Genomic DNA, 13,489 nt, shown 5'->3' with positions numbered 1-13,489 from the left:
AAATCCTTGGCGCATGAAACCTGTCTAAGTGTGCTACGAGTCGGGTTGATGACGCTGATTTGATAAGAAGTCCCGGAGATAGAAGGTGAAATGCCTGGTTGCGGCAGTACAAAGTAGAACCAGAACCAATGATGATGATAGGATTTGGCATGATTTAACAAGATCAGACCTCTTCAAGCCTTTTGGCTTGCTTTAAACATGAATACCCAAGTCAAGAAGCATCTCCGCTCTTCGGAGGTATCGCGTATTTCGAGTCTGACCTTTCAAGGGAGTAGAGGCATCCATAGGGCATATCTGGACACATCAGGGCATTGACGTCATAAATCTGGATCTCATTCTCAGGAACGAAAATCAAAACTGCTAAGTTAACAACCATCCATGGAGTCTATGCCCTATACTATATGAAGTAGGATCATGTTATCCGAATCTGAAGTTCTGAGTGGGGAAAAAAAAGAATAAGGCATAGACTAGGGGCACATGCTGGCCGATACTACTCTGTACCTCGGAGTCTCGGACCAACATGCAACAGTTGGGTTAAGGAATGCAAGCCATAACCAACGATCACAGTTTGGATAAAGTGCTCCCAGAAATTGTCTTTATTTCATCCGCATCAAAGCATAGGAGCAAGATGCCAAGAGCAGAAGCCCGAGTTATATTTTGAATGCTCAGCGCAATGAACACTTTGAACACTTTGATACTTCTAAACAAAGTCTAACGAACCCATGACAATATGCGGGATACCTGCCAGACTTGGCCAGAGTGACACTATGCATGCATACCGTGAACTAATCACAAGATCCTGCGTACTGCAGGCTTGCGAATCTCTCTGGGCGATAACGGATTCAGCCCTTGACCAAGAGATCCAAGATGAACTGGGCGTATTCTGGGGCGCCATACGCGGCTATCCATAGCTCCGTGTAGGGAATCTTGCACCCGGGTGATTCGTATGGACGGGAAAGGAAGTCAAGCCGTTAACTCTTTGGCTTGGGTCCGAGCACAGTCTGTGCACGTAGATTGAGGGGAATGGTCACAATCACCGTAGACAGGCGAGTGTCATTGCGTTGAGATGAGTCCGGGCCTAGGTTGGGTGGTTTTCACAAGCAAAATCGAAAACGTATATCTCTGACAAGTGTTTTGTTACCTAGGTGTTGGAACGAGGTTCTTGAAAAAGGGCCTGGGGGTCTCTTGAAAATAGAAACAAGCGGAGATCTTGACCCAGAGATGTACATATCTGCCGACATACGATGATCACGATCGACAGAATCTGGGGAAGGACTCCGCTTCTCCACTGGGCTGCTTTTGTATTACGTTGTATAGTTCTTATCCTCTTGGGGATTTTTATTTGATGTTATCAACACAATGGAAATAGCTGTAGGACCAATCACATCTTTTTCGTAGCCACTAGATGCTTACTAGCAGGTAGCGATGCAGGTTTTTCATGTTCTTCGGTCCCGTATGGCATATTTCAGTGCTGGATGAAATGAACCCAGCAGAATCCCGGGATATGAATCAAAAATGGAAGAAAGAAAATACGACAGTCTAACAATGTGTTGAGAGGATAGGGAAGAGAGAGATATCTCTACAGAGCTACAGCCTGGATAGATCCTCAGCCAAGAAAGTGCGCCCAAAGGATCACAAGCAACTCATCTAAAAGATACGATAGACTTATTATAATTTAATTCAGTCCGTTAGACTTATGGCCTGTTTAATTCATTCCCACGCATGGAAGAACCTATGCTGGAATTTGATGGATATTCTCGTAAGACATATCACAATCAAATTATAAGAGATGCAATCAAGCAGAGACGTCAGATCCAGACTCCTCTGCAAGGTCATCCATAAGACCATCAAGGTCCATTTCATCGTCAATATCGGCCCAGTCATCAAAGAACACGTCCTCCTCTCCGAAGTCGTTTTCCTCCCAAGGAAGGGTCAATGGTTTGCTTGGATGGTAGAACATGCGGTGGTAAAAGGGCAGACATTCGCAAGAACATACGTCATATTTGGGTAGATCAAGAGGATAAGGAACGGATACCATGGACATTTCCACATTCAGCTCCGCAAACTTGGCTTTCCAAGTGTTGCCCTCCTGACATATCTCGGTAGCGGGTGGGTGGAATTTGTTTGGGTTGATTGATGGGAGGTGCTCCATTATTTCTGGTACCTCGCAAGTAAAGCGACGCAGCTTTGGGAGTTTCTCATCTTTCACAATCTCGTAGATAGCCGAAGGAAGCCAGGCCTTCACTTCATCATATCGTATCGTAAGACTCTCGAGATTCGGCGGCAGAATATCATCCGCAGGGTCCAGTTCTATGCATTCCCTCCCTGTAAGTGTGGCGAGGGTTGTTGTGAGGTGCTTGAGGCGGACTAGTTCACCGAAGTCTGTCTCCTCGTCACTACCCCAGTATAGATCGTAATCCATATATTCCAAGGAATTGTCGTGTGCGAGCGCCGATTGAATATAACAGTGGGCTTCTTCCTCGGGGTCTAACATCTCCTGTGACCTAGGGCCTCTGAAGGTGAACCGCTTCAAGGCTGCTGGGTGTTCGAGAACTGTTTGGAGATCAAACGGATTTATGATGCAGTTTAAAAGGGTTAGTTCCTCCAGAGGCGATTTAGATATTGTTGGCGCAAGGCCAGACTGGGACATTCGGAAAGTAGCGCCAGTGATACAGAGCTTTCTTAAACCTGGATGGCAGAAGAGTGCTTCATTGAAAATTGGTAAGCATCTGCCATCCATCTTAGGATTGTTCTCGTTGTGATCATAGTCGCTTCCGATGTGACCTGATAACATTAGATTTTCGATTCAGCGGAGAGAGTCGGTTGTAATACTCACAAACACGTAGAGCAGGCAGCCCCGGCGGGTGTTGAAGAGAAGCGTGCCAGAACAAAGTTTCGACCGCGCCATCTCGCGTATAACTAAGCTCGTTATCTGGAGGACTGAACGACGATTCTCCTGAAGGCCCATATCCCAACTCTCGGTACTCTTTGACGCTTCCTGATCCAGAGCCAATCTTTTTCACCCATTCCAACATGGCTTCATCTCTGGCGTGTGCACTGGCCCACCGTGCAGAATCAAAGGGCCTGGGATTTCTTCTCAAACTCAAGTTCTCTAGATTCGGTAAAGTCACAGCCGTCTCATAAAATTTGAGATGACGGTAAGACCAGAATTCTGACCCAGCATCCTGTTTGTGTCGGATCTCACGAATGAGTGGTGCTAACTCTGGACGCTTCTCTATCGTGAGAGCAAGATGAGCGCCGCTTTCTGAATTGAACAGACGTACGGGTTTGCTGTAGAGCTGAGGGTCAATTCTAGAATAAAGCGCCGGGCATGTTTGAGCAAGTCGGCTCAGATGTTGGGCAGATTCTTCATCATGTAGGTATTCAATGATGATATCCCAGAGCTCCAGAGGAAAGATTGGCAGTAATGTGGATCTCTGGACGAACGTCCGCTCCGTTGGACTGGCCATTGAGCATGGACCAACAGGAGGATTGGTGATAATGAAGTCCGCACAATGTCAGAAGATGATGTAAAAGGATGTGGAGGATGTGCACGGATGATGGGTTTTCTACTCTTTTTGGCGGGACCCCAGCTTCCTTATCTAAGCCCCACCAATGCCCGGGCTGCAGGCTTGTACGCTTGACGCGTTTTCGCGTTTCATTCATTCATTCGGGGTTTTTTTCTTTTTTTTTTTTTTTTTGAAAACTGATTTTTGAGAGCTGAAGTGATTTAAACTTGAAGAAATTTAAGAAGGAATCTATGTATTCATACGAGGAAGCCAAATTGATCTTCAAGTTGTCGAATTTCTATACAATTGGATGCACATGTGTTCTCCTGCAATACAAACAAATTCAAAAATTCAAAAGCTCTCCACCCGTATGAAAGAACATGGTAATATACAAAAGCAAACTCTCATGATGGCATAAATCCCAGATCACACCCATCAAAGGAAACAATATCTACTAATCAACACGGAGAATTAAATCATCACCTCTCCTCGACGGTGTCAAATTCCGACTAGTCGGAGAAACCCGATTCGACACAGGGCCGAGCTTCTTCTTCGGACTATCAGGATAATGCACAGCACCCGGAAACATATCTGACGGATACGGAAGTTCCCCAGACGGTTCTCGGGACTTCGGCGGCAGGATGGGGCGTCCACGCTCCAGCCACAAGTCATCTGGGCAGTATGGCGCGATGACTTCGCTGGGCGGTCGTGGACTGTTGCGGATCTGGACACGTTTGATGTCGTTTCCGCGTACGATCCGCGGCCTGGATACTATCTCCGAGCCTGGGGGGAGGATTGATGACGATGGGGTGAGGTATGGTTGAGGCGCCTGTCGCCCTGGTGATGGGCTCCGGTTCTGGGTTCGGGTCTGGGTTCGGGTCTGGGTAGTGTTGACGGGGGCGGCGAGGAGGAGGTTTGGGCTTGGGGGGGAGTAGGATGTTTCGTTTGGTGCAGCGCTGCTGTCTGATGACGAGGTTCCGAAGGCTGGATTGGGATTGAATGGAGGTGCCAAGGCACTCGGGGCTCCTGATCTTCGTTTAAAGTTCGCTGCTTGGAATCCATTTTTGAATGCGCGTGGATTGGCTGGCAGTCCTGCGAGTTTTGGCTGGATCCCTGGCCTTGGGGAGTTATTTTGCATCATTCCTGCTGCTGCCGCCGCTGCTGCCGCCGCTTGTTGACTTTCGTCTTCTTCAAACAGAGTCTCTCCACTAGGTGGCCGATGACTCCACTTCAGCGGCTTTGGGTATAGTCCAGCTGTAGGATCTGGGAGTAGTCGTGCTACGCTGTGCTGTGACGATTGTGTCCGGGGCGAATTTTCCCAGTCCGAGTCGGAGCTGATGGCGAACCCTATTCGTTCTTGCCCTTTCGGTTCTTTGCTCTGGCCTAAGTTATGTACTGTGGCGGGTTGCGGTGAGTATCGTGATGGTGGTTGAACGCTTGTTATCGAATGGAAAGTACGTGGCTGCTGTAACATTGTCTCGCGGTCACTCGTTGGGCTGTTTGAAGACCCTAGACCCAACCCATCGGTTGGGAGCCGTGGCATCGGTTTCAAAAAGTCAGAGGGCTCAGACATGGCGCCTCCGATCTCGAAACTGTGTGGCGCTGCCTGTTCCCGGTGTTTTCGTCGCCATCTCTTGCAGCAGAAAAACAGAGCAACACCAATGATGAAAGACCCTGCCACACCTGATGCTACTGACATTCCAATGACCGCCGCTGGAGTGATGCCATGATCACCTTTCTTATTCGTATCTTCAGAAGAGTCACTGGAAATTTGTTCGGCGGAGGATGTTGGCTCGGCTTGGGACCCTGAAGATGAAGAAGCATCATAGAATGTGATTTCAGAAGTTTGACTGGAAGTAGTTGACGTCGGTGTCAATGCCGATGTCGCTGTAGATGTTGCCGCAGAGGCTTCCGGGGTGTGTTCAGTTGTTGAAGTTGAGCTGGTTGACGTTGTCGCTGTAGTAACTTTTGCATCACTCGTCATCGTCGTACTCATATCAGAAAAGACCGTCGCGGTAATCGTCTGGTGTGTTTTCGGAAGAGCTTCAGATACCGAGTCGCATATGTGATAAGCCTTTGACTTTGCGATGACTGTCTGTGAGCATACAGACAGAACACAGCTCAAAGCCGCTTCCCCCAGTGTCAAGCTACTAGTTGTCTTCGTGCGACAAAGGCACTTGATATTGGACGGTGACGTGCATTCCATGGGTGTGTATTCGGACTTGATGAAGCTATCAATGCAGTCCTTGGCACAGTCCGGGACCATGTCATACAGGATGGAGTTTGATGCATCGCTAGAGGTATCTTCGACGGCAGAGCAGAGTGCGAGTAAGAGGAGGATCGCGATGAGTATCCTGTGAATAGGAAGGAGGAGCATGCTGCGGTAGCCCTATACACATTTACCCTGAGCGACGATCTGTCATGTATACTGTTCCCATCAACTAACCTTGTAGATTCCTGCATGGGAGTGATTACCCGTGAAAACTTGTACATGTGGTTACCATAATTGGTAGGTGTGTCTGCGAATTGAGTATCAAATGGCGTGAAGGTAGCAAAACAAGCATACAAGGCCAGAAAGAAGAAGTAAATGCCAAACAAACAACCAAAAGAGGGACTCCAATCTAATTAAACACCAACTCAGTGGGCGACATCGTTCTACGCGCGAGGCAAAATTGCCCATGACGCCCATCGACCGTAGGGGCCAAGTAGCTGCGTTTCGACCTCATTCTGAAACAGATTACTCGAGGCTGTGTATGTATAGGCGCTAGAGTGAAACCCCATGGCATTTGAAATAGTAATAAGATCCTCCCCGGAGATCTCAGGACGAATCGCTGTAGAGGTAAAGCGCCCCGCCAGGATGGGCCTAGTAAACGGCTCCCGATACGCGCCGGCCCATCGAAAGCGCTTAGGCTGCAGAACAAGTTATGGATAGCGCCGGGCTAGGTTTCAGATTCCTCAATATTAGTGGGGGAGTTGCTGGGATTTATTATTTTGGGAAATTCAACGCTGTGCTATATACATCGTTGCGGTTGGGTTCGCTTTAGTTGCGTGTTACTTCCGGGGGAGCCGTGGACGCCACGATGATTTATGTAGAAAGGTCTCTTATATAGAACATGCTTTTTTTTACCGCCCTCTTATATATCTAAAAAGATATCCAGAAAGAACATAACAAGGCCGTATAAGCGGCCGACTACAATTCTTGTCTTGTTGTATATGCTTCAAGAAGGCGGCGATGAAAGAGACGGTGAGGTAATATTCAATGAGAGCCCTGAGTTATGAACCGGCCGCATACTTAGTCACCCGTACCCGCCTCATGCAACGCTTTGCACCAATCACTTGAAATATTCAAATAGAGACGCTGAGGTCCACAGGGCCCTGTTATGTTACGATCAAATCTATATGGAGTACTCCGTACCTAGAAACATCCAATTTACAGGTTCTTTCCTACACTCTCCCTACGCACAAGTAACTCGGTGGTTTATAGTAAAATTCCCATGAATTCATAAAGACTAGCCAACGGCTGGCATTGGTACGAAACAACGAAGCCCCAGAGACAGACCGTGTGAGCTGGTATCATTCAAAGAAAAAGCAAGAACCCGCAATATCGAGCAAGACAAAGGAAAAGAAGCAAAATAAAACATAACGATGCGACCACACAAAGTATTAGGGAATTATGGACATCATGTCGGACTCGTGCCGGACCGAATGCCAAGCGGGGGAGGCTGCATTAGGCTAGTCTCAACCGGACCTCCACGGAATCATGCTGACACCGACGTTCAGGATATCGAATCGCACTGACCCTTACTCAAAGCGCAAGGCAAGAGTAAGGGTTGATGTGAAATTGGTCGCAGTGCTCACTTCCCAAGGGATATTAGTCTTGGAAAGCGGTGGTTGCGAGGATGTGTGGGTATCTCTAGTATTTGAAGATAATGTAGCTGTAATATGGTCAGCAGCTGTCACGAGAGGCTAGAAACTCATCAAATAAACACATACATGGCGTGAATGACACCGGGGATCCATCCCAGAATGGTCAATAAGATGTTGATCAGGAAATCAGCACCACATCCGCGCTCCAGGAAGACACCCAGAGGAGGCAGGATAATGGCAAAGATAATTTTGCAAATGTCACTGTCAACGATATTAGCATACTGGACATAGTCTCATGGGTAACAACGCGACCTGGGGTGCTGAGTGAGAGTGACGGGGTGACAGGGTAAAAGCTTGGAGTGTAGAAGCGACAGCCCATAGCAAAGACAATGGACAACTTACGAAGCGGTGAAAGGCATTTTGGGCAGGTTTGATGGAGATTTGAAATGTTAACGGAGAAAATGGGAAGGAAAGTGGAGGGAGGGAAGTCTTAAAAAGGGGAGGACCTAAGAGAGCTTGGGTCATTACATCATGGCCCGCCACCTTTGGTGTGGCTCATAGAAAGAAAAAAAAAACACAACCTTGGAATACCTTGGCATATCAAGGTACTAACAGGCTACAAATGTGGCTTAGATTATGACTAATGTTCTGTTTGGTTTTATTATTGTATTTTATTTTTCTTCATATTCCAAAGGTTTTAATTTGAATCAAGTATTATGACATTCTGTCCAAGGTTGCCAAGATAATGATCTTCTGTGCTGGCGGCTATGACCAACACCTCACCTATCCCGTTCATTCTTTTGCTCGCTGCCTGGAGGAAGCTTGGCGCTGTATATTAGCCTGCATTTCTATTTTCTATTTTCTATTTTCTGTCTATTTTTCATGTTCTATATTTGACCGTATGTTGTACAGTACTCCATACAGAGTTATTTGTTACCTGCTTGTACAATAGTATGTACCTATGCGCACATGCTACAGTCTAAGTCTCATGATGGCGACGATCTCTTACAAACATCGTCACTTCTAAATTTGGCGGGAATCTTTACTTGGTTAGGTCTGCCAAGTACTTGCTGTACAGTTTGTGACGCTAAAAGTTCCCGGTCGTGGCCAGACAGCTCAGCCCTATGATGGGGCCCCCTTGCCCCCACCTGCCAAGGCGCCTGGTATCGGTATCATGTGGTTGGCGTTTATGACTTCATTGAAACAGAAAAGTGGCTGGGGGACAAGGTTAGTGACAGAACAAAGGGATAGGAACTACATATGTAATACGAAAGACTATATCCACGCGTTCTATACCAAATTAGAGGGGAAATTCCTAACACACATATCGTAGTCAATAGACTGATCAAGTCGGTTTTGTATATCATTTTCCAACCAAAATAAATATAGTCTAATAAGGAGTTCCGCTGCGGGACATCTAGACCTGGCACGACAGCCACAAAATCCGACCAAAATTATCGATTGCAAGCCTCCTTTCCTAATGTTATCGGTCAAGTCCCCACTTGCAACTCCATCCATAGATGTCCATCTGACATGACTGCCAATATTATTGGTCATTGACGCTTCGATGGGTCCTGGGGTCCACTAGTATATGCTATTATTCAGCCTTGTTTCGCGAGTCGCTACAAGTGGTTCCTTATTTCCTGCAAAAGATCCACGCTGCACACTTGGTGGGCGGTGCTGCTGCTTTTGTGGTGTATCCGACAGTAGCGCCTGCATGCTCTTCTGAACCCCCTGGAACAGTGGTCTAGATTCCCCCTCGACTTCTCCAGCATCATGTAAGCGGTAGGCACCCTAGCCTTTCGAGCCTCAACGTCTGGGGTAGCGCGGGGGTTGGATAGTTCACGTTCATATGAAGGATACAGGCACCTTTTGGGATCCCCCCCCCCCCCCCCCCTGCGAGAAAGAATTGGTATATGCTGTCCATAAGTGCGACGAGATATTCACCCAGGTAAAGCCTGGGTAGCCGGGGCTGTAGCCGTTTGATCTTTGCCAGTAAGAGCTGATATTTGAAAAGCCCTCTGGTCTCCGGTACACTCGGGGCATTCCTAATACTTTAAGTTTAGGTAAAGCTTAGAAGTATAAGTATAAGACGAACGAGAAATGTCGGCCGGTTATATATCCTTACCATGCCTTTTTTTAGTAGTCTTTTTCAGTTATTTTCGATATCTTTATGGGTGTCTTCTTCTTTTATAGATTTCGTTGCTAGAAATCCGAAAATGCGGTAAAACAGATAAAATGCACCGGCGATTTTTCTATGTATAACTAGGAGAACATATTTATGGATACTTGCGATGCTCCGCAGTCTTCCGTAGAGGCTCTTGCTTAAATGGAGTTAGCGTGCTACATTGAGGCTTCACATTTTCACCCACTTTGTTCCGCATCAAGAATCAACTTAGCCCAACTTCGAATAAATCAATATGGAGCTCATGTCAAGAATGTTGCGTTAGAGTACTCGAATATTGACATACATAGTGCCAACTACGGTGGAAACAGATGTTCCGCTCCGCGACTGACCCACTATCCTCCGCAATGACTTCCGCGTTTTCCTAATTGGACCAACTTTTACCTTGATAACTCCATGTCAATGAGATTCAAACAGATGAGGGCAGCCCTCAATTCCGGACGCTGGCAGCTTCCGGGCTCACTCCAAGCCCCTGGAAGCTTCAGTCGCGCAAATAGACGGTACGCGACACATGGGCGGCCTTTGGCATACACATGGCTCACAAAGACAGCAGAACAGACAGTGAGCAAAACCCACATTTCTGCACTATTGATATTCAAGCTAAATAATAAAAGACCCCAGATGATATTCTGTCCAGTCTTCCCTCAGGGCCTGTGAGCCCATCAGCTGCGCCCGCTTCTGTCCCTCTCCTACTCGTCACCCCAGGCTTCGCCCACTGGCTCGATTCTTCTAGCCCTTTCTTGTCGCAATTTCTCAGTCGCCTTTACGGAAACTCCCCGGGAAACGATACTCTCTATGCAGTTACAGCTGTGGTTGATGCGCTCCCGAATACTAGATCCGGAAGCTCACATCTAAGTGAGTCCGAAGGGCTGTCGCTTTTGGCAGTAGGGCAATCAGGTGTTCTGGCAAAGGTTGCACCACCCCGTCTCATCAGAAGCTCTGCCAGTGAGGAAACCAATCTCTTGTTTTCATTCCAACCCGAGGTGATTGGTCCAACCGGCAAGGGACCTGCGCACGAGATCGGATTGCGCCTAGCGAACACTATATTTGTCAATGGGAGAGAAACAACAATCTTCGGTACACGCTGGATTTGGGATACGGCCTCAAACGGATATACCTTGGACAGTTCGATGGATTTCACAAGCTGCATGATTACAGCTACTTCCCAGGCTGTAGATACCACATTGGAGTTGCCATTGCATCCGGTGACTGAACGACGAAGAGTCATGACTAGCATGGGAAACATTTTACGGCAACTAGCAAAATCGACGGATCCGAGGTCGACGGACACAATGCCTGCTTCGTCGGAGCTCGAGAGGGAGCTTCCGCGTTATATCGCAGAACATAATATCATTGACCAGCGTGTATCCGTATGGGCGCTTGTCGAGAAACCTGATTTGGAGGTGGCTGATCCAGGTTCATCTACTCATGATCGCTTGATCCAATCTCTGCACCAAGGTGGGAAATTGCACCGTGTTATGAGCGGTGGAGGCGGATGGGGAAAGAAGCAAGGCCTCCTTTCGCTGGATCCTGAGGTCAGCTTCTCGGGGACTGCCAACCATGGCGATCTCATTACATTGAGTCAAGCTTTTGATCCTGATACCACACAGTTGGACACACTCCCTTCTATCGATAAGGGGATTACTGTAGATGATCTATCTCTCCTTTCACAGGTTGCTACTGCGGGGGATTACATTCAGTTCTTTGTGTCGGTAGAACCGACTGGGGCACAGGGCAATGTTTCGAGCAATCATGACTCGCAGGAAGAGCCTATCAGCTATCACTTTGGAATGGTAGCAGACTCTATGGAACTTGAGGCACATGAGGTGGATCAAGACAGCAATGGGGTCGTTTCTCTGCCTCGCACCTTTGGAGCATTGTCCGAGAAGGCGATTGCCTACTCGCAGCCCATCAAAGGAGAAATGGTGTCAGAGTCGTGCACGAAGCTAAATATTCCAGGATCTCGAGTTGTCCTCGAAGTTGTATAAAAAATGATACATGTACAATAATGCAATGGTTACATATATATGTAACCAACTGAACAAATTCCGGCTGAATCTATACATGTCACATAAGCTGTAGCCATTACCTATCCCGGGTGGATATGCCAAGACATTACACGTGACCCAGAGAGGCCAGCATGTTTGCCGTCGACCTCCAAGCCTCTCTGGACTCTCCATCCTCCCCGACTGCATCCAACTGAGCTTGCCGGCCTCGGGTGTTTCTATTCCTTTTTAAAGCTCGAACTACTCTACGAGAACCTCGTCGGGTCGTCTTTCATCAAAATGGCAACCGAACTTTGGTAAGTCGTCAGCCAGACCTCCCTCCAGCCCCTGGGTGCTCGACAGCTTCCGATCGACACCTTGCTATCAAGCCCATCACCCCCCAGAATTTATGGATCAATCTTGCTAACATTTTGATTTTGACAGCCCCGTCTATGCGGTGAGTCTTATTATATACTAGATCCTGACACTCGAGCATGACCAAGTCAATCGCCCGTGTCTCGGCCCCTCCGCGTCATCCATCTGCTCCCAATGCATCGGCATGATAACTAATCTTTCTTCCTTTAGCCCTTCTTTGGTGCGCTGGGCTGCACCTCTGCTATCGTTTTCACCTGCTTCGGTGCCGCATATGGAACTGCTAAGGCTGGTGTCGGGGTTTGCTCCATGGCCGTCCTCCGCCCCGACCTGATCGTTAAGAGTAAGTCGATCTCAACAAAAGCTCCACCGATCTGGCAATGGGATATTCCTAGGATCGCGCAAGGAAATTTGGCAACAATTCGCTGACTCGATTTCTAGACATTGTCCCCATTGTCATGGCGGGTATCATTGGTATCTACGGTCTTGTCGTGTCGGTCTTGGTCGCCAACGACTTGACCCAGCAGCTTCCTCTCTACACTGGTTTCATCCAGCTCGGTGCTGGTCTGTCTGTCGGTCTGGCTGGTCTTGCTGCGGGGTAAGTTTGCGACACAAAGAGTGTCTCCCATTGTTCTAGAGCTTTGTTCCTGACTTCGATTGCAGTTTCGCTATTGGTATTGTTGGTGATGCGGGTGTGCGTGGAACGGCTCAACAGCCTAGACTGTATGTCGGAATGATTCTGATTCTCATTTTCGCTGAAGTCTTGGGTAAGTCGTGGCTGCTCCCTATACCAATCTGTACAATCACATCTAACCACTTCCCCCCCTCGCAGGTCTGTACGGGTTGATTGTCGCTCTTCTCATGAACTCCCGCTCGAAAGCAGTCTGCTAAACGAAAGACCTCCGGCTGCATTCCGGGAATTGGACCTCGAATCGCCCATGGACTGCACCTACGCGATTCTTGGTTCATTCCCGGATGTGCCTTTTCAACATTTCCCTGACGGAAACCAATGTGCCTCTTTGGCCGGGGAACCTGACATGATAAAGTTGGTGCGGGTGCAGGATTGGATGATATCGGAAACTGATAAATCGATTTCAGCCCATTTGAGAGTGAAGATTCGATGACTGAGTGGATGTAGAATCGGGGAATCTGTTCAAGCATTCGTCCTGGACTCGGTGAACAGGTGTGGGTAGATATTGGATTTTTTGCTTTACATTGCATGACACCGCGCTGGACTCTGTACTTTATATGAAATTCGCTGATCCGGGACTTGAGTCTCCGTCCTCTCTTCCATTATGGTGGTTAGGCAGGATCTTCTGTAAGGAGTTTCTTGTTTGTTTACTTCTCGTCCTTTGTCTTCCTCGTAGACATCTATTTATGCCATCTTAGGATTGTCTCAGGATTGCTCAATTCTAATTGCGTGGCCTTCGTCACCTATGGTTGGGTTTGGTAGGCCAGTAAGTCCCCATTTGTACATTCAGCTTCATGGTGGTGTTACCCATAGTTCAATTCCTAGGATATACACTCGTAGATCTTCCCAGCTACATACATAATGTATTGGATATTGACCG

The 13,489-nt window shown here is 47.8% G+C and overlaps 5 protein-coding genes across 5 annotated transcripts; 2 read left to right on the top strand and 3 right to left on the bottom strand.

The window, feature by feature from the left end:
- Positions 1–1,795: 1,795 nt before the first annotated feature.
- Positions 1,796–3,470, bottom strand: N7455_002313 (uncharacterized protein; the record flags this gene model as incomplete). Its single annotated transcript, XM_040951879.2, has 2 exons — positions 1,796–2,784; positions 2,837–3,470. 2 exons carry the CDS (start codon positions 3,468–3,470, stop codon positions 1,796–1,798), a joined length of 1,623 nt encoding a protein of 540 aa, XP_040817546.2.
- Positions 3,471–3,963: 493 nt separating this feature from the next.
- On the bottom strand, positions 3,964–5,886 carry N7455_002312 (uncharacterized protein; the record flags this gene model as incomplete). Its single annotated transcript, XM_040951349.2, has 1 exon — positions 3,964–5,886. One exon carries the CDS (start codon positions 5,884–5,886, stop codon positions 3,964–3,966), a length of 1,923 nt encoding a protein of 640 aa, XP_040817923.2.
- A 920-nt stretch (positions 5,887–6,806) lies between these two features.
- On the bottom strand, positions 6,807–7,968 carry N7455_002311 (YqaE/Pmp3 family membrane protein). The gene is made up of 3 exons (XM_040952043.2): positions 7,779–7,968; positions 7,503–7,637; positions 6,807–7,444 (listed from the first exon to the last, which is right to left on the bottom strand). Exons 1-3 carry the CDS (start codon positions 7,793–7,795, stop codon positions 7,423–7,425), a joined length of 174 nt encoding a protein of 57 aa, XP_040818565.1. The 5' UTR covers positions 7,796–7,968; the 3' UTR covers positions 6,807–7,422.
- Positions 7,969–9,957: 1,989 nt separating this feature from the next.
- N7455_002310 (uncharacterized protein) lies at positions 9,958–11,549 on the top strand (the record flags this gene model as incomplete). The annotated part of the gene is made up of 2 exons (XM_040951895.2): positions 9,958–10,122; positions 10,176–11,549. 2 exons carry the CDS (start codon positions 9,958–9,960, stop codon positions 11,547–11,549), a joined length of 1,539 nt encoding a protein of 512 aa, XP_040818527.2.
- A 297-nt stretch (positions 11,550–11,846) lies between these two features.
- Positions 11,847–12,809, top strand: N7455_002309 (H(+)-transporting V0 sector ATPase subunit c; the record flags this gene model as incomplete). Its single annotated transcript, XM_040951242.2, has 6 exons — positions 11,847–11,863; positions 11,991–12,003; positions 12,132–12,261; positions 12,360–12,516; positions 12,582–12,685; positions 12,751–12,809. The coding sequence occupies 6 exons, from the start codon at positions 11,847–11,849 to the stop codon at positions 12,807–12,809; spliced, it is 480 nt and encodes a 159-aa protein (XP_040818453.1).
- Positions 12,810–13,489: the final 680 nt, after the last annotated feature.

This window comes from Penicillium solitum (assembly GCF_028829755.1).
Source record: "Penicillium solitum strain IBT 25940 chromosome Unknown utg000001l_segment0_segment0, whole genome shotgun sequence".
In the NCBI taxonomy this organism is placed as follows: domain Eukaryota; kingdom Fungi; phylum Ascomycota; class Eurotiomycetes; order Eurotiales; family Aspergillaceae; genus Penicillium; species Penicillium solitum.
Note: the sequence above shows the minus strand (reverse complement) of the source record. Positions and strands in the feature narration are given on the sequence as shown.

Coding starts and splice junctions, on each gene's coding strand:
- N7455_002311 (XM_040952043.2), bottom strand. Junction 7,445..7,502: donor CCCGGTGTCATTCACGCCAT/GTATGTGTTTAT, acceptor ACCATATTACAG/CTACATTATCTTCAAATACT.